Source organism: Polypterus senegalus, chromosome 16 (genome assembly GCF_016835505.1).
Source record: "Polypterus senegalus isolate Bchr_013 chromosome 16, ASM1683550v1, whole genome shotgun sequence".
NCBI classification, from domain to species: domain Eukaryota; kingdom Metazoa; phylum Chordata; class Cladistia; order Polypteriformes; family Polypteridae; genus Polypterus; species Polypterus senegalus.
Genome location: NC_053169.1, coordinates 51,370,565 through 51,395,346, shown reverse-complemented (window position 1 = coordinate 51,395,346; position 24,782 = coordinate 51,370,565). Strand labels below are relative to the sequence as shown.

The 24,782-nt window shown below is 36.9% G+C and overlaps 1 protein-coding gene across 1 annotated transcript in view; it reads right to left on the bottom strand.

Moving 5' to 3' along the window:
- Positions 1 to 24,782, bottom strand: part of gpatch11 (G patch domain containing 11) — a 36,611-nt gene continuing 11,829 nt past the window's right edge. Inside the window, exons 3-8 of the mRNA XM_039738554.1 lie at positions 23,119 to 23,160; positions 22,070 to 22,190; positions 20,760 to 20,850; positions 12,995 to 13,108; positions 9,298 to 9,379; positions 1 to 665 (exon numbers count right to left, since the gene is read on the bottom strand). Of these exons, the coding sequence (XP_039594488.1) occupies positions 610 to 665; positions 9,298 to 9,379; positions 12,995 to 13,108; positions 20,760 to 20,850; positions 22,070 to 22,190; positions 23,119 to 23,160 (506 nt within the window). The 3' untranslated portion in view covers positions 1 to 609. The remainder of the gene's footprint in view (positions 666 to 9,297; positions 9,380 to 12,994; positions 13,109 to 20,759; positions 20,851 to 22,069; positions 22,191 to 23,118; positions 23,161 to 24,782) is intronic.

Here is a 24,782-nt window from a genome sequence, read left to right as displayed (position 1 = left end):
ATCTGTGCCAGTATCCGGAAGTTTACCAGTTCAAATCCTGTTACTGCCAGAAGGGATGCTGCTCTATTGGGCCCTGCGCTCTGACCCCAAGTGGTATGCAATAACTACATTTCGTTGCACCTTTACAGTGATAATATCATTGAATCATTATCATTAACAGAAGTAAAATACAACTCTTTTAACAAAAACAGAAATGGACTGAACATCTTGTTTAAGGAAGTTACTTCATTAGAGGGTACTAAGATGACATGACAAAGACACAGAGTATTTGTGCCAAGACATTACATTAAGAAAATCTGCATTCTTATAACAAGAGTTATGCTCTAATTCTGTGATTTGTACTCTGTGCATAGAAGTGAACAGCCATATACTTTACGTCATGTCTGTCTGTCTGGTTAGGTGCTCAATAATGAAATGTGAGAGTTGCAATCATTAGTTTATTGAGCATCAAGTCCCACTTGCTCAACAAGACAGACAGAAGGTCCTTGTTCAATGCACCATTCCCATGCATATTGTCTGTCCACATTCGTCTCATACAGAAATACAAGGAATTTGCTGCTCCTCCTCATCCTCTTCAGTTTTTTGTTATTTTAACCCAAATCAGAAGACCTAGTCGTGGTCAGCAGCAGAGTCTCCTGGGCAATTTGCACTCAAGTCATCACCATCTGTTGAAATACAAAACCAAGAGTATATTATAATCCATTATTTTTACTTTTTACAATATGTTTTGTATATTAGTTTGTAAAATTCAGTACTTACTAGAATTATTAAATGTAGAATACATACAAAGAAATAATACAACACCCTTTTAGATTTTTCTCCAACATCCAAATAATGCCAAGGAATCTGAAAACTATATTAACACAATGCGTTTATCATACACTATAAATGGGAACAGATCAATAGGTCAATTAGGAGAACACAAGTACAAATGTAAATATTAAAACAAAAGGAAAACTTTAGTGTCCCCTCAGCACATCTGGTGGGGTGGCTCATTAACTTTCTCACCTCCAAAGTACCACCCCAAAAGATTATTTTCCTAGGTTCTATCTCTCACACATCACTGGTCTCTATTCCAGCCATTGGGCCTTCATCCAAACCTCATCCCAACTCAAGATATTTCTGGTTTGAGGCAGCTTTCAGTTCCATCTGGGGTAGACCCCCCACAACCACATGCAAGGTAATTTGAGGACAGAGTTACTAGGCTAGAGATCCCTCTACTGCAGTGCTGGGGGGACCATGCTGCTGCAAGTTTATGCTCAAACCCTTTCATTAAAATGCACACACATAATCAGCTTAAGGTGAATCACCTGGGGCCTCATGCATAACGCCCCGCGTAGAATTCGCACTAACATGACGTAAGCACAAAAGTGGAAATGTGCTTACGCACAAAAAAATCCAGATGCATAAATCTGTGCGAACGCCAGCTTCCACGTTCTTCTGCTACATAAATCCCGGTCAGCGTGAAAAGTAATGCACGTGCCTGCTGTCCCACCCCGTCTCCTCCCAGAATTACGTCTCTTTGAATATGCAAATCAATATAAATAGCCCTTAAGCTCAGTGTTATGTGAAAAGGCAATGGCAAAAGCACGAGGGAAAATAGAAGAATTTCAGCGAATACCATTTTGAGACAAGGAAAAACATATTTGTTGGTTTAAACAGTGGTATAAACAAAAAGTTGATCGAGTAACATAGTGTGTCGGAGAAACTCGAAAGCTCAAGTTCACAAAGTCGCACAGTGTCTGAAATAAAAAAGAAGTTGTCAGATGTCAAAGTCGTCATGAAAAGGCGAGTCGTAGCCCACCATCTGAGTGTCATATGAAAGCTTATTATGGTACAGAGAAAAAAAAAAGGAACACAGTATGAAAAAAGCACGAAATGTCAATTTTAGTCTCTAAATTTCCACTTTAATGAAAAAATAAACTACGTGATTAAAGTACTGTAGAACATCATAAACTTCATCTTAAAATTGTTTAATTTACTAGTTTCTCAAATCCAATCGTAACTAAAGTAGCACGTTAAATGCTTTGTTTTGTATTCGATTTTCTATGTGCTCTGTGTGTGTGAATCACTACGTGCTTCCGGGCTTTCTCTTCCTCCGACAGGACACAGAATCCATTACATTCGTGATATTACAGCTCTCTGAATAATTAAAATACTGAAGTATACAGTTAGGTCCATAAATATTTGGACAGAGACAACTTTTTTCTAATTTTGGTTCTGTACATTACCACAATGAATTTTAAATGAAACAACTCAGATGCAGTTGAAGTGCAGACTTTCAGCTTTAATTCAGTGGATTGAACAAAAAGATTGCATAAAAATGTGAGGCAACTAAAGCGTTTTTTTAACACAATCCCTTCATTTCAGGGGCTCAAAAGTAATTGGACAAATTAAATAACTGGAAATAAAATGTTCATTTCTAATACTTGGTTGAAAACCCTTTGCTGGTAATGACAGCCTTAAGTCTTGAACTCATGGACATCACCAGATGCTGGGTTTCCTCCTTTTTAATGCTCTGCCAGGCCTTTACTGCAGTGGTTTTCAGTTGCTGTTTGTTTGTGGGCCTTTCTGTCTGAAGTTTAGTCTTCAAAAAGTGAAATGCATGCTCAATTGGGTTAAGATCAGGTGACTGACTTGGTCATTCAAGAATTTTCCACTTCTTTGCTTTAATGAACTCCTGGGTTGCTTTGGCTGCATGTTTTGGGCCATTGTCCATCTGTATCATGAAATGGAGCCCAATCAATTTGACTGCATTTAGCTGGATTTGAGCAGACAGTACGTCTCTGAACTACTCAGAATTCATTCGGCTGCTTCTGTCCTGTGTCACATCATCAATAAACACTAGTGTCCCAGTGCCACTGGCAGCCATGCACGCCCAAGCCATCACACTGCCTCCACCGTGTTTTACAGATGATGTGGTATGCTTTGGATAATGAGCTGTTCCACGCCTTCTCCATACTTTTTTCTTGCCGTCATTCTGGTAGAGGTTGATCTTGGTTTCATCTGTCCAAAGATTGTTTTTCCAGAACTGTGTTGGCTTTTTTAGATGTTCTTTAGCAAAGTCCCATCTAGCCTTTCTATTCTTGAGGCTTATGAGTGGCTTGCACCTTGCAGTGAACCCTCTGTATTTACTTTCATGCAGTCTTCTCTTTATTGTAGACTTGGATATCGATACACCTACCCCCTGGACAGTGTTGTTCACTTGGTTGGCTGTTGTGAAGGGGTTTCTCTTCACCATGGAAATGATTCTGCGATCATCCACCACTGTTGTCTTCTGTGGACGTCCAGGTCTTTTTGCGTTGCTGAGTTCACCAGTGCTTGCTTTCTTTCTCAGGATGTAACAAACTGTAGATTTTGCAACTCATAATATTGTAGCAATTTCTCGGATGGGTTTTTTCTGTTTTCGCAGCTTAAGGATGGCTTCTTTCACCTGCATGGCGAGCTCCTTTGACTGCATGTTGTCTGTTCACAGCAAAATCTTCCACATGCAAGCACCACACCTTAAATCAACTCCTGGCCTTTTATCTGCTTAATTGATAATGACATCACGACGGACTTGACCACAGCTGCCCATGAAATAGCCTTTGAGTCAATTGTACAATTACTTTTGAGCCCCTGAAATGAAGGGTTTGTGTTAAAAAAATGCTTTAGTTGCCTCACATTTTTATGTAATCTTTTTGTTCAACCCACTGAATTAAAGGTGAAAGTCTGCACTTCAACTGCATCTGAGTTGTTTCATTTAAAATTCATTGTGGTAATGTACAGAACCAAAATTAGAAAAAAGCTGTCTCTGTCCAAATATTTATGGACCTAACTGTATGTGATATCATTTTCATGATGATAGGAGTTAAAGCATGTTATTAAACATGGGAACACGGTGGCGCAGTGATTGTTCATGTCTCACGCAAGATGCTGCTGCGCCATGCGTGACCTTGGATGAAATACTTTATTACAGAAGTACCGTCTCTTTCAAACGTACTAACCTCCAATTCCTGTCCTTATTATTTTTTCTTCAAATACCCAATCGCCACACAATCAGCTCTGTATTAGATGTTAAGCCATCTGTAAGCTTAGAATGCTGATTCTTCAAAACTTTTTAGGGACATTGAAATATCTTTGTAATGTTTAATTATTCTGTTCATCTAATCCTTCCAGTGTCGCGCCAGCCACAGCAAGAATACAGTGCGAGGTAGGAACAATCCGTGAATGGAGTGACAGCGGCTTGCTAGTGCTACAGCACTGTGTTCGTTTATTTATTAACAATACAGATTATTTAAATTAAGTTAAAGTTTTATCTGTATAATAAACATTTTGCTGAATTTCATCTTAAAAATGATATCGTCATATGTAAATACGCACTTTATAAATTGGCTCAGGTTGTGAGTTATTATAACTGTATTGCAAGTTTACAGTGAGGTAATTGTACTTATAAGTACAAACAGTTCTACAAGGAGCACTTGATGGACTGAAGGAGTGCATTTAGAGTTCTTGGGATGAAACGGTTTCTGAACCACGAAGAAAGGCTCTGAAGCGTTTGCCATATGAGACTAGTTCAATAGACAGCATGGCTGAGGCAGCGTGTGCTTGATGCTGTACAGTAATCCCTCGCTATATCGCGCTTTGACTTTCGCGGTTTCACTCTATCGCGGATTTTAAATGTAAGCACATCTAAATATATATCACAGATTTTTCGCTGGTTCGCGGATTTCTGCAGACAGTGGGTCTTTTAATTTATGCTACACGCTTCCTCAGTTTGTTTGCCCTGTTGATTTCATACAAGGGATGCTATTGGTGGATGGCTTAGAAGCTACCCAATCAGAGCACGTATTACATATTAACTAAAACTCCTCAATGCTATAAGATATGCATCCCGCGCGGAGCTTGATTGTTTGCTTGTCTCTGCCTTTCTCTCACACTCTCTGACATTCTCTGCGCCTGACGGAGGGGCTGTGAGCAGAGGTGCTGTTTGCTTAAAAGATACTGACGCTCCTCTAAAAAAATGCCGCTTTATTGCGGTGCTCGGCATATTTAAAAGCACAAAAGCACACGTATTGATTTTTTGATTGTTGCTTTAATCTCGCTCTCTCTCTCTGACGTTCTCTGCGCCTGACGGAGAAGATGTGAGCAGAGGGGCTGTTTGCACAGAGGCTGTTTGCTTAGAAGATACTAACGCTCCTCTAAAATGCGCGGCAAACTTAAAAGCACAAGTATTGATTTTTGATTGTTTGCTTTTCTTTGAGCTCTCTCTCTCTCCCTCTGAAATTCTCTGCTCCTGAAGAGAAGAAGATCTATTTGCATTCTTTTAATTGTGAGAAAGAACTGTCATCTCTATCTTGTCATGGAGGACAGTTTAAACTTTTGACTAAAGGGTGTTATTTCATGTCTAGAGGGCTCTAATAATGTTAACAGTGTGGGAGAGTTTATAAGGGCTTAAAATATATAAAAATAACTACACAAACATATGGTTTCTACTTCGCGGATTTTCGTCTATCGCGGGGGGTTCTGGAACGCAACCCCCGCGATCGAGGAGGGATTACTGTATACCGATAATTCTCTTTCCAATCAGCTGCTGTACAGCTGTGATTCACCCTCGGATACAGCGATATAAATACTCCGAGTGGTGCAGTGAGAGTAATATGGAAAAAAATTATTCAATGTGGCAACCCCTAACGGGAGCAGCTGAAAGAAGAAGAAGGTGCAGTAAGAGTAACAACGCTAAAGCAGTTATGGTATTTGGAATAGTTTGACCATTCTGTGGACCATTATATTGTTACAGGTTAATTACAATCAGATGCATTAAACTAACAAACATGTGATTAATTTCAGTGTACAGTGGAACCTCAGTTTGTGAGTAACGTGGTTTACAAGTGTTTTGCAAGACGAGCTAAAATTTTTTAATAAATTCTGACTTGATAAACAAGCGACATCTTACAATACAAGTAGCACGTATACGCTTTGTCTGCCGAGTGTCATGTAATCACAACTGAGCTGATGGTTCTTCTCTCTCTCTCTCACTGCGGGATTGTGGGTAATTGTCTCCTATTTTTCCGTCTGAGTCAGCGTGCCTCACTCATATAGTCAACATTTTTACAAGTGTATACTGTTTACTACAGCATTGTGAGTGTGTGTGTGCGTGTGTGTGCGCGTGTATGTGTGTGCTGTGACGTGCGAGTCCCCATCTTGCACCACCAGCTTTATTTAGCTTGAAACAGCAACAGCGCGGTTATTTATTGTAGCAGGATCTGCCAGTCTCCTATACACAGACACAGCAGTCAGGCAGGGTCGTGGCCCAAGCATTTATAATGTTCCTTGTATCACCCACTGACGGCAGGCGCTTATAGCATGTCCGCAATCTTTCTGGATTCACTTTTACAGTGAACTGCTACAGCACTGGGAGACTGCGATTGCTTTTGGGATGTTCTTCTGCATGTCATCCGATTGGGTGGAATCCCACAAGAATTTAGACACTCACTCACACCAGCCATGATTCTTTTCAAAGGTAAAGTGCAGGTTAATTTGTTTTATGTATTTTTACTTTATATTTTGTATTAATTATTTTTATATGAATAGTTTTGGGTTGTGGAACAAATCATCTGAGTTTCCATAATTGTTTATGGGGAAATTCACTTTGATATACGAGTGCTTTGGACTGCGAGCATGTTTCCAGAACGAATTATCCTCGCAAACCCAGGTTCCACTGTATTTATAAAGCCATGTCAGGGATGTGGATCTAAAAAAGAAAGGGTAACCACACAGGAACAGTAGCACTGCTTTGACGCTGGGTACCGCCAGTCTTCAAAACCGAGCGCAGAACTTGCATATGACAGGGTATGAACTACCATGGAAATGTACGTGGTTTTACGCTAAGTTTATGTTTTATACATCGCAATTTGAATGTGGAAACGTTCTTACGCAACAATTTTGTGCGTACGCACCGTTTATACATGAGGCCCCTGGTTAAGGCAGAAACCTGGTTACTTTATAATCCGCATTTACATGCTGTGAAAACGAGAGGGTGCCAGGGATCACCCAACCCCAGACACAACCTTAGGAACTCAAGTCCTTTTAAAATAAAGATGTTTTATTTTGCAGCTACCTTCCACAAAGGTTCTAGAAGTGCAATAAACACAAATCTTTCCACACTATCTTGTTTCTTTCTCCTCCTCTCCACCTCCCAGGCTAGCTTTATCCACTTCCACCTAACAATGAGATGGAAAGCCTGGATGAGATTAAGCAGCTTCTTTTATCCCGGACCCAGAAGTGCTAGGGTGTGGCCCGATGGAAGTACTTCCGGGTCAAACGGAAGTCCCATAAAGCAGGAATGCAGACAGAGGTTGTTTATCTGTTCTCATCCTCTTAGATCTGAGTGGCGCATTTGATACCACTAATCACAATATTCTAAGTGGCCTTAGTCAGTGGGTGCGCCTCTCTGGCAGTGTCTTAAATTCATTTGAGTTTTACTTGACAGGTAGAAAATTCGTTGTTAGTTGTGGTAATTATACAGGGTGAGTCAAAATTATGCTAACATTTGAATGGCAGAAACAATTTATTCACAAAACATACTTCATATGTGTAAGATGATTTACAGGAATCTCAACCTGTTTGCCATCATGTTCAATCCATGTACCATATGTCTACAAAAATTGTATACAAGTATATACATAGCAGTACCATTAGTGTTAACATAATTTTGACTTACCCTGTACTTCAAAGACACGATATTCTATATTATGTTCCATAAGGCTCTAACCTGGGTCCACTGCTCTTTTCAATTTCCATGCTTCCATTAGGTCAGATCATCTCAAGGCAAAATGTGAGCTACTACAGCAATGCTGACAACACACAACTGTATTTATCAATAGCACCTGATGACCCTGATTCTCTTGTCTCACTGACACAATGTTTTACTTGTGTTTCTGAATGGATGAGTAGTAATTTTCTCAAACTAAATTTGGAGAAATCAGAAATTTTAGTGATTGGCAAAAATGGATTTAATGAGGGTATTAGAAAAAAAATCTTGATTCATTAGGCTTGAAAGTTAAGACAGAGGTAAAGAATTTAGGGGTAATTACTGACTCTGACCTAAATTTTAAATCACATATAATCAGATTACTAGGACAGCAATATTTCACTTAAGAAATATAGCAAAAATTAGACCCCTTATAACTTTGCAAGATGCTGAAAAATTAGTTCACACTTTTGTTTTAAGTTGACTAGACTACTGCAACACGCTCCTCTCTGGACTACCCAAAAAAAGACATCAATCGATTGCAACGAGTGTAGAATGCAGCTGCCAGAATCTTAACTAGGAAAAGAAAATTCTGAACACATCTCTACAGTTTAGATGTCACTACACTGGTTACCTGTGCCATTTAGAATTGACTTTAAAAATACTGCTCATGGTTTACAAAGCCTTAAATAGTCACTCCATCCTATATCTCTGAATGTCATTCACCTTACACTCAAAATTGTAACCTTAGATCTTCAAATGAGTGTCTGCTTATAACTCCAAGAGCTACATTTAAATGAAGTGGTGAAGCAGTCTTCTGCTGTTAGGCACCTAAAATCTGGAATAGCTTACCAATAGAAATTCACCAAGCTAATACAGTGGAGCACTTTAAAAAAACTGCTAAAACCTCATTACTTTAACATGGCTTTCTCATATCTTCATTTTAGTGTAACCCTGATATTCTGCATTTAATTATCATTTTTATCATGGCTCCACAATCCGTACTAACCTCTACTTTTTTTGCTGTTCTTTATCCAGTTTTCTGTGGTGGCGATCTGTGCCACCAACACCTAATCAAATCACCGTGCAGCCCCTACATTGATGGATTGAAGGCCAGAGGTCCACATGACCATTATAGTATAATTCTTTCACATGAAGCCTGAAAACCATGAAGACTGATTTAGATCATTTTTGTTAGGTACAATGCCTAGTGGGGGCTGGGTGGTCTTGGAACCCCTGCAGATTTCGTTTTTTTCTCCAGCCCTCAGGAGGTTTTTTTTTGTTTGTTTTTTCTGCCCTCACTTTATTCTTTGTTAATGAGTATTGCCTAATTTTTATATTTTTTCATCTTGTAAAAGCACTTTGAGATACATCACATGAAAACATGCTATACAAATACATGTTGTTGTTGTAGTATGGATATAGACTTAAACTTGGAAGAAAAAACCAAGAATAAAACACATTTTCTTAATTTCATATAGGGTTTTCATATTCAGAGTAAACTGTAAATTAGTAAAAATTTATTTATAAAAGTCTAACAAATATGTATTAATGTTTTTTCTTACCATCATATGATGTTCCACACCATATACAGTAACAGTGTACATCTCTTAAATATGATGTCAAAATCTGCAGTTTTTCAAGAGACTACAGGAAAGAAAAAAAAATGAAGACTAAATAATATTACATCCAATAATACTGTACATTTCCACACAGTCTAAATTATTTAAGAGAGAAAGTATTCTGATAGAATGTTTCTTGTCAAATAGTTTTATTGTATAAAGTACCATCCAAATTCACATTACAAATCAAAAAATGTTGTCAGGTAAGTAAAACACAAAACTTATTCCAGGGCTGTGCTTCACAAGCATCTGTCTTTGTGAAGAACCGAGGTCAACCACAAGATGGCACTGTTAGATCTCTGCTGTGCAAAATTAGGTTTTGATGTTAACTCAATGTACATTTAAATGGAGGAATATTTCAGAAACAATAAATATGCAAATAAATAAATGAATTGTGAAATCCACCGTAATAAAAGGACAAGTGTCTGTCTGTGTGTCCATCCAGTTGCCATGTCCTTGTTATATATTTCTTTTGGAATGGATATGATAAAAACAGTCCTAATATTTGTGGTTTGCCATTTCCTGGAATTAATAATGTAATGCATTTTATTTCTATACGGAATAGTAACACACTCCAATAGAATACGCTGAGGTGTATGCTGGTGGCTTAGATCTGAACTCATCTTAGATGGGTAGCACAGCTAATGTGACAATAAACAAATATAAAACAAAATGATATGTGGTTATAAATAATGAGATGTATCATAAAATGTTTTTGTTTCCTTATGTATTTATTTAATCATTTCCTTGTTTCTTTTTTAGGTGACACTGGTGTGTACAACATGAAATACACCTTGAAATGAAAACTATCAGTTTCACCCATCAAAGTGGAGGCACTGGGCTCTAGCAAGTAGTGTGTTTTGACTGTAAATTGTCAGTGGAGGGTGCATACATTTTTGCCCATGAAGTACTGCCTGTTGAGATTTAAATCACAAGTGGCCAAGGTGGTTTGAGGCCTTTAAAAACAACTAGAGAATAAGGTGAGAATTCCACCAGCCTAACCAGTTAAGGTGTACCAAAAGGCCACCTCTTTTCCAAATAAGAGGCTAACTTCAGCCTACACCAGGCAAAAATGTACTTCACTCTCAAATTCAAATAATATCTTTTGTAACGTCCCGGGACACGACCAAAGACTAACAACAATTCTCTACAAGGGACAGAATCACTGTCAATACCTGGCTTACATAGAACTAGGCCAAAAGAAATAAAGAATGTTTATTAACAAAAAGAGCAAAAAGTAGTTGCCAAAGACAATACCAGCAAAGAAAGTTAAAAACTCAATCTGAAAGAAAAATCTAACTTCCAGAGCAGAAAAGGCCAATAGGTCGAAAAACAGAAATCACTAAGAGAATAATACTTTAAAAAAAAAAAATCACAGACACCAGAGTGCCTTCAAATGAACTGTGGGTCTTGCTGTTGTTGCCTGCATAAAAAAAGCAAGAGGCAACCCCCTAAAGAAGACATCAGGGTGCCGATGCCTCCTGTGGGTCAAGCTACAAAATACAATTAAAATGACAGAACAAAAATACATACTGTACATAGAAATGAAATAACCCCAAAACAAAACAATACTGAAATACATAATAAAACAAATAATAAAAATACTTAACAGTATTTACATAAATAGGGAACAAACCTGGCTTAAACATTACACTGCCTTTATATGCAGACACCACGTCCTATGCAGAGGTTCTTGAATTAAAGCAGCTGCTTTGTGCAGTAAATCTGGCCAGCTATTTCTCACACTATTGTCCACCACAGGTGAGTACAGACCCAACTTTGAGCAGCTGAGCCACTTGCCTTGGGATTTCTGTGGCTCATAAGTAAGTAGAACAATGAGTGTAAGTGTTCCCTCTCCTGAGGTTTCACCAATCGAAACACAGTACTTGATACAGCCTGCACTGTTAATTTTGATGTGGGAAAACGTCAGTTTTCAATTCAAGATGAATTGCACATTGTGTGTGTCATTGAAAAAAATAAATTAATAATTTAATGCATAACAAAATAAATAACAAAAACATTTAATGACACACTTAATTATTTATGCTCACATATCACTGTTATTTATTGCCATGTTTTACAATACATTTATATATTTGCGCTATTTACTTATTTAAAATTTTGCCCAATATGTTCCCCAATATTTAAAAGCATGTTGTTCACATATGACTTACATTATTCATTGCGTACCCAGAAGCAGTGTAAAGACATGTAAAATAAATTAAGCCTGGCAAATACAAATGCCTCATTCACAATCACAACTTTTTCACAGCACACATGGCAATATGCATTGCTGACTGTTAACTGAATGCTCCAAAATCTTTACACAACCTTTGTGATCAAACTAGTCCACAAATAAAATCATACAAAGATATTCACACAGCTACAAAGCACACAGTGAAACAACTCATTGTTTTAAGTTAAAATTGTTTGCATTTAAGAAAAAACAGAAAAGCAATAATACTGAGATTGACATGAAGTGCAAGTAGCCACCGTTGTCCTAGAAAGTGAGACATTCAGATTTAGTGCATTGCACATTAAAATGAAACATGGTGTCTCAAAAATAACATGTATGTTAGATTATCTTTTCTTAGCTGTGCTGCCTGTCTAATCTGGGTTGAAATCTAATTTATCAACATAGACATCCGCATATCAAAGGCAACAAAAACATGTAAATGCTAAAATGTCAACATAATTATGTTCAAGGTCCACTGCTGTACTGATGCAGATTTAGTACATGTCTTTTTGTGTGATATACCTTGAAACATTCATCAATGCATGGCCCAATGTTGCAAGTGGGACAGCAGAAGTGTGTTTCTTTCCACAGTTTTGTTATAGTATTTTTTTGCTTTTTGCCACACACCCACTTGCACCATGTGCCTTCTCACGACCAGTTTCAACAGGCATATCACAGCAGTTTGGCTCTACAGTGCCACATGCATCAGTTTCACTATCTGTGCCAATGTCTGATGACCAATTGACATTGTCATCACTTCTGCTTAATGTAACTAATCTTTCAGTTTTAGTTTATTCTAAAACTGGCATTACAAAAATGGCTTTACTTAGATGCCAACGTGTATTTTGGTTGAAAGCTGAGCCCCACTCCTGAATACTGATGAGTTACCTTACAGTGGCAAAATGCATAGAAATATTCATGAACCTTTTGCAACCTAATGTCATTTTATCCACTAGACTAGATGAATACTGTCCTGAGTGTTACACAAGCTTAATGCTGTACATTGGATCACAATAGCTTAACTCAGGCTTAACTGGTTTAACACAGAACTCCGTCACCAGAAGAGGCAAAAGCCAAGGAGGGTGAATGCTGCAGGTGTTACAAAGGCAGAATCTGCTACTCTTGTAATAATGGTACTAGGATAACTGGTGGAAAGACATACTGCGCAAGTGAGATTGAGTGAAAATACAGCTGATGGTTTCAGTGGAATACATGACCAGATTAGGGAGAAACAGACCAATTGCTATTGTGCACATGGAGCCCACCTGGTTTCTGATTCCCTTGGCAAGTGATGAAATTGCCTCTTGTAAAATTAAAGAATAATCGGTCTTTCAGTTGAGAAAGACTCACATAACACACAATGGAATTTACATCTTACAATATTTTTTTTAAAGATACACCTACTGAAAGCTGCTCCTCGTCAACTTCAGATTCTTCATCCTCATCTTCACATTCTTCTTCTTTTACTTCTTCTATTTGAGCAGGCCAGTACCAAGGTTCTCTGGGATCAGACACTCCCTAAAGAATGCAACAATTACAAATACTTTACTAATATACAAAGGCTATGAATGTAGAATTATTTAATTTCCTTTTTTTCAGTTTTTGCTATCCTAAACTTTAAATTTAAATCTCAAATCTTAAATGGCAATTTACTTCTTACCTTTTCATCATTTTAGGTCATTCACTGCATCTCAACTGATTAAAGGTGAAGAAAAACTGACTTGTTTTAAAACCTGTGACTGGTAGAACAGTGATCCCTCACTATATTGTGCTTCGACTTTCGCGGCTTCACTCCATCGCGGATTTTAAATGTAAGCACATCTAAATATATATCACGGATTTTTCGTTGGTTCGCGGATTTCTTCGGACAATGGGTCTTTTAATTTATGCTACATGCTTCCTCAGTTGGTTTGCCCAGCTAATTTCATACAAGGGACGCTATTGGCAGACGGCTGAGAAGCTATCCAATCAGAGCACGCACTGTATTACATATTAAATAAAACTCCTCAATGATATACAATGTGCTTCCCGCGCGGTGCTTGATTGTTTGCTTTTATCTGTCTCTCTCACTCTCTCTGCCTGACGGAGGGGGTGTGAGCAGAGGGGCTGTTTGCACAGAGGCTATTTGCCTAGGGGATACGGATGCTCCTCTAAAAAATGCCGCTTTATCGCGGTGCTTCTGCATACTTAAAAGCACGTATTGATTTTTTGATTGTTTGCTTTTCTCTCGCACTCTCTCTCTGACATTCTCTGCTCCTGACACGCATTCTTTGAAGAGGAGGATATGTTTGAATTCTTTTAATTGTCATCTCTGACTTGTCATGGAGCACAGTTTAAACTTTTGACTAAAGGGTGTTATTTCATGTCTAGAGGGTTCTAATAATGTTAACAGTGTGGAAGAGTTTATAAGGGCTTAAAATATATAAAACTAACCATACAAACATATGGTTTCTACTTCGTGGATTTTCATCTATCGCGGGGGGTTCTGGAACGTAACCCGCGCGGCCGAGGTGGGATTACTGTATATTGTATATACATAACTTTTATAACGTGTATCTAACTGCTACTTTATAATACTATTAATAGTATTATTCAGTGAGCACCCCAAGACCATAACCACTTTTTGACCCATGTTTGTCCAATGCATTTTTTCACATTGTACTAAAATTTTAAATATGTGTTTCAAAGTCATATTCACTTGCAATAAGACATACTGGGTGTTAGTAGATTTGAAAGAAAAATATTAAAAAAGGCAACTACTTGGCAGCTTTGACAGGCATATTGAAAATTTAAAGTACAGTGTAAATTCATTACACACAGAATCTAAAAATGTTTTTCTTTCAAAACCTCTCCTGATAAGGACATACATATAAAGTAAAGAGAAGTCATGCACTTATTAAATGCCATTTAGCAATGTCACTGAAATATCAGAATATGAAGAAATACAAATAGAATAACTCCAACTAGAAAAATGAAGCAACAACAGTGTTATCAATAAAATATTTAAAGTCAAAATCCGAAAAGTAAAAAATTATATATTTGATTTTTAATGGACTTACTAAAGTAACTAGGTGTCTGTAGTCCAACTAGGAACAAAACTAAATAATTAGGCTTTTAGATTCTTGTAGACCTCAGTGTTACACTGGACCAACTCCAACTCATTTCACAAGTATTTTAAAAAAAATTCATCTTAAAATTGAGAGCGATGTTATTTATGGACAGCATGAATATGTTGCGGGTTCTAGGCATATTTGGCATAAAGCAGCTTAATAATGTTTGTAAAGTACAAATGACACCAACTAAAATTGTATAGTAGGAGATGGGCAACTAATATCTGTTGTAGAGCAGAAACAATATTCTATATTTCAGGAACCAAATTAAATAATTAGTATGAAATAGGATAGTATTAAATAATTAAAAGTGAAACTTTTTAGTAGCAGTTAATTTCTGCACTTTGTTTTGAAGTGGCAATGACTGTACAATGAGCATTTTGTTTTTTAAATCCTCATTGTTTGTTATTGCCATCATCACATTTAAACATTAATTTAATATTTATAAAAAACGGTGACCACTGGGGCAGGAAGTATGTTTGTAAATCAGTTTGTTCATTTTACATTCTTCATGTTAAATGCTTTCAGCACTGGAAAAGTGCTTTATAAAAACAATGTATTAATAATAATATTATGATGTTAGTTTGTAATTTTTCGTTTTTTCAAAAGCATCCTATTAGATGTTTCAATCAGTAGGTTACCACATACGTGTGCATTAATAATCTTACAAATACCCTGTGCAAAAGGTTCTGTGCAACAGGCAAATTAATTCACCCCTGGAACATCATCTGCTAAAAAATACTGCTTCAGACATTTGAGGTGAATAGAAGAAGCAGAAGAAAACCTTTACGCTGTAGAACACTTGAGAATGTGCAGAGAGCCCAGAACCACTTTACTTAGGACGTGCTTATATTCATACCTTTTAAACATTAAAACCAGGGTTGCATTGAGTTGTATGGTCTGTACATTTGGCAAACTAAACTGTAGTAGAAAATGTGTCTCTTTAAAAAGGCAAATTCCCAGCAGCAGCATTAACTACCCACGACTGCATAGCTACATGTTGCTGTATCTGTCAGTTTGGATCAACTGTGTAAACTGTGCTAAATTTAAAAAAAAAAAAAAAAAAATCTTACACAATTGGCCTGATCATTTATTGAATGTGATTTATTTAGAACTGACTGGAAAAAATACCCAACAATTTCTTGAACAGCTGATTTATGTTTTTATAGGATGTTATTGCTACTCAATTTTGAAAATTACGGATCCACAAGGTGAGAGATAAAGAATTACAAGTTGCTGGTCCTGGTAAAAATATCTGGCAAAGGGTAAAATGCAACTCTGTCCAAAGTAAAGCAAGCAAATGCATTTAACTGACTAATCTATTGTATTTAGCTAGCCTATGTACTGAAACATTAATTTTACTTTAGTGTATTTATGAGTAATGGTGGCAACTGACAAGTGTTTTTATCAGACAATGCATCTGTCCTTTTTAAAGAACTGTAATATAATACAATTCTCAGTGCAGATGGAAAGACTAAAACTATTAAATTTAACTTTGGTAACATGAATTGAACAGGTGCTGGCAAGTCTAAAATGGATAAACTGGGATAAGCTTTTAAGTGTAGAGACAGTCAAGGAGCAGTAGAACAGGTTTAAAAATGTTTTACATATAATGCAGGACAGGTACTTTCCAAAATTTGGATTAGCAGGAAATTAAAACAAAAACACAGCAATAAAAAAGCAGTAGCACAAGAAAAAAAAAAAACAGCTGTATAAGATGCATAAGACTGCCAACTACAATGCGAATTGCTGGGTGTATGAGAACATGTGGACAACCGTTAAGAAGGATATTAGGGAAGCTAAAAGGCAGGGAGGAATATAGCAGATAAGGCGAAAGAAGACTCAAAGACGACTAAAAAAAAACCAGTGAAATATCAGATGATCTAAACTTAAGCGGTAACAGGGACTACAAAATAGGTGCTAAGGGATTTGGAAATTGTGGAGGGTGAAGTATTGCTGAGATTAAATAAGTTGAAACCAAACAAAGCACTAGGACAAGATAATATTTATCCTTAAGGACGTTTGTGAGCACATACAGGTATACAGTCATATGAAAACGTTTGGGAACCCCTCTCAGCCTGCATAATGATTAACTCTACTTTCAACAAAAAAAGATAACAGTGGTATGTCTTTCATTTCCTAGGAACATCTGAGTTCCAGGGTGTTTTCTGAACAAAGATTTTTAGTGACGCAGTATTTAGTTGTATGAAATTAAATCAAATGTAAAAAACTAGCTGTGCAAAAATTTGAGTACCCTTGTAATTTTTCTGATTTGAATGCATGTAACTGCTCAATATTGATTACTTGCAATGCCAAATTGGTTGGATTAGTTCATTAAGCCTTGAACTTCATTGACAGGTGCGTCCAGTCATGAGAAAAGGTATTTAAGGTGGTCAATTGCAAGTTGTGCTTCCCTTTGACTCTCCTCTGAAGAGTGACAGACAGCATTGGATCCTCAAAGCAACTCTCAAAAGATCTGAAAACAAAGATTGTTCAATATCCTGGTTTAGGGGAAGGCTACAAAAAGCTATCTCAGAGGTTTAAACTGTCAGTTTCAACTGTAAGGAATGTAATCAGGGAATGGAAGGCCACAGGTACAGTTGCTGTTAAACCCAGGTCTGGCAGGCCAAGAAAAAATACAGGAGCGACATATGCTCAAGATTGTGAGAATGGTCACAGACAACCCACAGATCACCTCCAAAGACCCGCAAGAACATCTTGCTGCAGATGGTGCATCTGTACATCTTTCTACAACTCAGCGCAATTTGCACAAAGAACATCTGTATGGCAGGGTGATGACAAAGAATCCCTTTCTGCACTAACGCCACAAACAGAGTCGCTTGTTGTATGCAAATGCTCATTTAGACAAGCCAGATTCATTTTGGAACAATGTGCTTTGGACTGATGAGACAAAAATTTAGTTATTTGGTCATAACAAAAAGCACTTTGCATGGCGGAAAAAGAACACCGCATTCCAAGAAAAACACCTGCTACCTACTGTCAAATTTGGTGGAGGTTCCATCATGCTATGTGGCTAATTCAGGGACTGGGGCCCTTGTTAAAGTCGAGGGTCTGATGAATTCAACCCAATATCAACAAATTCTTCAGGATAATGTTAAAGCATTAGTCACAAAGTTGAAGTTAGACAGGGGTTTGGATATTCCAACAGGATAATGACACAAAACACAGTTCGAAATCTACAAAGAGATTCATGCAGGGTTTGGGAGTACAATGTTCTGGAATGGCTGTCACAGTCCCCTGACTTGAATATCATCAAAAATCTATGGGATGATTTGAAGCAGGCTGTCCATGCTTGGCAGCCAACAAATTTAACTGGAGAGATTTTGTATGGAGGAATGGTCAAAAATACCTCCATCCAGAATCTAGACACTCATCAAAGGCTATAGGAGGTGTCTAGAGGCTGTTATATTTGCAAAAGGAGGCTCAACTAACTATTCATGTAATATCTCTATTGGGGTGCCCAAATGTATGTACCTGTCTAATCTTGTTATGATGCATATTGCATATTTTCTGTTAATCTAATAAAGTTAATGTCACTGCTGAAATACTACTGTTTCCATAAAGCATGTTGTATATTAAAAGGAAGTTGCTACTTTGAAAGCTCAGCCAATGATAAACAAAAATTCCAAAGAATTAAGAGGGGATCCCAAACCTTTTCATATGACTGTATAAACCCTTGACACATACTTTTAAGTTTTCGTAGCAGTTACTATGGAAAGATGTCCAGGGTTGCACTCTGCATGATGTTGCAGGTCAACAGGTATAAGGGTCAGCCTCTTGGACTTCAAGATCATCTGAGTTTGCGGATTTTCAAAAGAATAACCAATTGTGCGTGTGTGTGTTCTAAGTTTATCAAGGCATTTATTTAGTTTCTGGGTTTTGATTTTGGGTTAGGATTATGCTTTGGCTTAGGCGCTAGGTATTCTTGATTTCTCAGTTATGACCTTTTTGCTTTCATTTTCAACTATTTACCTCTAGGTCCTGTTTCTCGTGCCCTTGGCCGCATGCCCTCTTCCAGAGGTACAAATGTTTTATAAGTTTCAATAATTGTGAAATCATAACAATGAGATTTTGAGGCTGTTTGAAAATTTTTTTACCAAATAAACCTATACAAAACTCAAGAGTCTTTTTAATTGTCATAAGCATGGCTGAACCAAGTTTCTCTAGTCAAAATACCTTTTCATACAAACAGATCACTTCAGGAATGTAACAGTAAATTACCAGGTCTAGGGTACACATAAAGAAACCCAGAATTAAGCAGACAGGTTACCTGAGACAGCATATTCCCTGGGTCAGGTAAAACTCCTCCAAATTTGGATAGGTCTGTGTAAGTATCAACGAAGCTAAAAAATTAACAGGTTAAGCATGCAAAGTAACATGAGAAACCCATCGAAAACATGACGACACTGAAATAAATGAACAATGCATAAGAAACTTGGATGTCTAGCAGCGGCTTTCCACCAGTGAAGGGAGTGACACCTTTAGGCAGCAGTGAATCATCAGTGAAACAGGGAAAATGCAGAGTACCTGGTGAAAAATGAGACTTGTGCAACAATCATGAATGGGAAAAACTGCAGCAGTGTATGTCTTTAGTGTCTTTCTACTTCTTCTTTTTTTTTTTTTCCTTAAATATATTTTCAGCATCCCATGCCCAGTATTATTTATGCTTCAAATCATTAGCTATAGCTGAAAGCTGAAAATAATTAAGCAAACAGAACAATCACTACACTGGATCACTGTTGGTCACAATTTCTGCTGATCAAAATCTTTATGCACCATTCAGTATTATATTCTTACATGAAAATAAAATATTAATTGACTGAATTGGTCAACAAAGGCACATCAAATACAACATTTTAGGAAGAATAAGACAGTTTTACATTGAGTGGCATTGTCTGAGTCACTCAAATGTCTTGAACTCCAGGTTGTCACTTTAAGCAACAAGTAATCGTTTGCAACAAGTGCAGAATGCAGCTGCTGGAATTCTAACTAGGAAAAGAAAATCCGAACACATTTCTCCAGTTTTGATGTCACTACACTGGTTACCTGTGTCTTTCAGAATTGACTTTAAAATTCTGCTTATGGTTTGTAAAGCCTTAAATAATCTCGCTCCATCTTATATATCGGAATGTCTGACACCCTATATTCCAAATCGTAACCTTAGAACCTCAAATGAGTGTCTCCTTAGAATTCCAAAAGCAAAACTTAAAAGAAGTGGTGAGGCGGCCTTATGCTGTTATGCAACTAAAATCTAGAATAGCCTGCTAATAGGAATTCGCCATTCTGATACGGTGGAGCACTAAAAAAACTGCTAAAAACACATTACTTTAACATGGCCTTCTCATAACCTCACTTTAATTTAATCCTGATACTCTGTATGTTCAATTTATTATAATAACTTTTCTTGTTGGCTCTAGATTCCGTACTAACCCCTACTCTCTCCTGCTTCTTTTTCCGGTTTCTTTGTGGTGGCGGTCTGCACCACCACCACCTACTCAAAGCATCATGATGCTCCAACATAGATGGACTAAAAGCCTGAAGTCTACATGACCATCATCATCAAGTCCTTCCATGAGAACCTTAAATACAAAGAGGACTGTTTCATTTATGTGAGGTAGAATGCCCAGAGGGGACTGGGCGGTCACATGGTCTGGAATCCCTACAGATTTTAATTTTTTTCTCCAGCCGTCTGGAGTTTTTTTTTTGTTTGTTTTTGCTGTCCTCCCTGGCCATCAGACCTTACTCTTATTCTATGTTAATTAATATTGACTTGTTTTAATTTTTTACTGTGTCTTTTATTTTTCTATTCTTCATTATGTAAAGCACTTTGAGCTACATTTTTGTATGACAATGTGCTATATAAATAAATGTTGTTGTTTCATTTTATTTAACTACTTTATTTCAAACTTTAATTTTTTTTTCTCCAAGACCAGTATAGAACTTCCATCTTGTAGACAAGCATGGCCAAATAAAAAATAAGTGAAAAGGTAATACAATCATAAGCAGTCGTTTCCATAAAAAAATGTTGTGTTACCTACCTTTTCATTGTCAAGTTGTTCACAGGCTAGTTGACTTCTTCGGAGATCTGCTTCAGTTCGATGTTCTTCTTTTTCAGTTCTCTTTCTTAATCTAAAATCATTTTAAAAAAAGCATTCAGAAGGCATCAAAAAATTAAAAATGCTTAGATCATCCTATAATGCTGTCTTTACAACAATTATATGCATCAGTGAGCAAAGAGGATGATAGCAGAATTATATAATCTCCCAATGCAGGGAGTAGCATCACCCAGAAGTACTGGCTATCAATAACATCCATCGGCTGAAAACTCAGCAATACAATGAATGAGCCAAAGAGAAGAAGCTGTTCTTCTACTTGTTTGCAGAGACAAAGTCAACATTATTTTCTGTAGACAACATAACACTCTCAGGCTCCACACTGCTACGCTTTCACTTAAAAATGCAGACATTTGTCTCTGTTTTCGTTTTTTGTTCACAGTAGCCAGGTGTTTTTAATCCCCAATAACTAAGGCTTTTGAAAACACTCTTGAGAGCTATATACTTCTGAAAATTTGAGCTTGGCATTGCAATGTGGATGAGTGACAACACACACTTTCAAAAATGCAGACTCTAATCACACTCTGATATTGTTTATGCTTATTACATAGCCTTTACCCGATTGGACTCTGCTCATTACAACGTGTTATTCCCTAACTGGCCAACCTTCACAGAAGAAAAACATATTCCAAAACAGAAGATATAGAACAGTTGCTTTTTATGGCACTTGTTGTGTTGCTTACTTGTATGCATCTAAATTGTTTTTATGCAGTTTGAATGTTGCAGACATGCACAAAAGGTAACTAATTTACTAGCCATTCCAGTTTGGCCAGCTGCGTTACCATCCTCTTAAGAATTTGCCACTGTTGCTGGTGTGAAAAACTAGCATGGATAGACATTTTTGTTTAAAAACATTTAAATTAAAAAACAGTAGTGTGCCTGTAGCCTCAGACGCACTGAATTCATTTCAGAGATGTAGGGAGCTGGAGCTTATCCCAAATGCACTTGTTGAAAGGCAGGAAATAAGCCTTGACAAAGTACCAGTCCATAGGGCTCACACAAACATACCCACCCATATTCACATCAGGACAATTCCCTGTTTCACTTAGGCAAGCTTTTACAGCTCTGAGGACACTGGAGGAAAACTTTCTCAAGCACAATGTGAATGTGCAAAGTCCACACAGGTAACAGGGTGTGGGATTCAAACCCAGGATGCTGGATCAGCAATGAGTCTCTTTTAAATTAAACAGAAAAACGAACATTTTTATGCAATTTGGTCAGTTAATTTTGGTTACCTGAAGTCTTCTAGAGCTTGCTTCTCTGCTTGCTGTTTCATCTGAGTCCTCTTTCTGTAGTTATCTAGCTCTTCTTCTGCTTTTCGCTTTTTCACTTCCTCAAGGCCAATTCCTCCTCGATCTTAACATAATATACAAAGCATAGCCTAGATTATAAAGACATTTCTGTGTAGGAAGCTAAAAAGCTGATATATTCATACAATTAACTTTACATTTGTAATTCAGAATGAACTTCTGGTGATTTTTTTTTTTTTTTTTTAAGATGCTGTTTTTGAACAGAAGACACTTCCCTACAATTCAAAGTTATGGAGATCAGATCCTTTACCAGGAGCATTTAGTGCTAGGCAGGTATCAACCCTAGATAGGTAGTCCATCACATGACAAACATCCACTCACACAAGTACAATTTAAAATTGCAGGGATTCTAACTTAATTCACCCTAATGCGCAGGACTACAGGAACACCCAGGAAAAAAAAAAAAAATTCATGTACTATATAATAAGGGCGGAAATGCAAACTTTAAACAGAGATGACTAAGCATTGGATATACCTGTGAAGCAGCACAGTTAGCCAATTCACCAATGAGCATTAATATTTACTGTAAATCACAAAACAGTCAGATAGGTGAAAAAACTTAACATTTCATAAGTGACAACAGATACTAAGAGACTGCATTAGTCCTTCATACTGCAAACAGGAAAAACTTTTTAATAATATATGTATTGTTATCATTGCAAAATGATGTTGTTAAATAAGGGAATTACATTCCACTGGAAGGAAATAACTGTTGATTCAGCTTTTCTTTTTTTTTTTGATAAAGAGCAATTATAACCACCTACTGTATCTACTGTATATAGTGAAAATGTAGTAGTTTGGGAATTAATGAGGAACAGGGTTTTGTTTGGTTATGCTGCACTTACGGTGACCGTCTTTGTATAGGATGAAGTATAAAATATGTATGTTTATGAGTTTGACACTTCAACAAGAAGAAGTCCACACACACACACACATTACATCACTAGTAGGCACAGGTATAGTTAAAAGGGTACCTGTTTTAATGTTCAATGGAATAGGTTCAACTCTTCCACCTCCTATAAAAAGTAAAGAAAAACACAACATGGAGTCAGAGGCTTGCAACAAGACAATTACAAAGTATTAGACTCAGTATTACTATTTGAATATCCATCTGTTCAACCATCCATATTCTGAATCTGCTGTTTTTAATCCATCACAACACACATTCACACTCACTGACAACAGACAAGTTTATACTTATTAAATTTATTAACAAGACTCAGCTGTTGTAAATGGTCTCTTTTTTGCAACAGACAGAGTCTTTAGCTTGTAGGGCTCCCAGTCTGGAATAATCCACATACAGAGATGCCTCATCATTCTCAGCATTTAAATTTAGAGTGAAGAACCATTACTTTAGTATTCCAATCTGATCTTCTACCAATGATGGTAATGTCCCATTTTAATTCTCTTTTCAATGTCCAGCTAAGGTCCTTGAAGTTACTGTCACATTGATCAAAACAGCCTTTCTTAACTTGAAATGGAGTATCAGAGTTGACGGAATACATTACTATTAGCAGCAGTATACCAAAAGACATACCTGTATTGCAGCACGTTAAAATTATGAAAACCAGGGACCTGCTCATACTTTTGTTATCAGGGGTTTTATAAAAGCTTTTTAAAAAAAATGTTCATTCTGGACCGCTGCAGCTTTTAACTTAATCGATGCTTTAATTAGACATACACTTTCCACCTCGTGTGTTAATCCAGAGGTTACACATTGTGTTTGCTACATTTTAATACAAATGAGTGTTATAAATTGAGTGAATCAAATTTACTTTTTATGTTCTGGTATATAAGCCATAATCTACTAAAAGCACATAGGTAGATAAGATGCAGAAGAAGCTTCTCCCTTCATTGTTCAATGTCATGTTCACCTATATCTGCTCCACTCTTTATTAAATGACAATATTTGGATACATTTAAGAAAGCAGCTCCACAGAGTAAATTAAAAAGAAGAAAATATCAAAACTGAGTTTTCAGTGTTTAAAGCTTTTTAAAAAGTACACATTTTACATTTTTTTTTATAAATATTACAATGTATGATGTAATGCATAAAAACTTAAATTAGAAAACAGGCCAGCAGGTTAAACAATGAAATCAATAAATGAACTCACCAGTTGTAAAACTAGTTTGAACGAAAACCTGTAGACACAGGAACCACAAAAGGACTAAACTTCAGAATGTTACAATTCACCAGGGGTTCCATTCCTGGATGGGGTTCAAATTATTTTTTTCCATCTTTTTTGCTTATGTTTTATTCATTGGCCTGTGTTAATATATTGTGTTAATTGTTATTCATCTATTAGTTTCTAAGTATTTTGTAAATGGTTCCCCAAGGGGCAGGACCAGCTGTGCATCTCCATCAAAGGACAGGCTGAGCAAACAAGCAGTATCTTGCGGTTCATTGAATGCGCTAGGTGGTATTGGCGAGTTCTCTTGTGATTATTACTGTGTTTATTTTTGATTCTCTGGATTTTATGACTTCTTGCTCTGCTTTTTGACTTCTCCTCAGATTTGTGTGTTTTGGGACTTGTTCGCCAGTTGACTGCCTATTGTGTTAAGGCAATCCTTTCTGGTTCTTTTGTACTCATCAGAGCTTTTTTGACAAATACTGTAAAATCTTTTATTTTATGAGGAT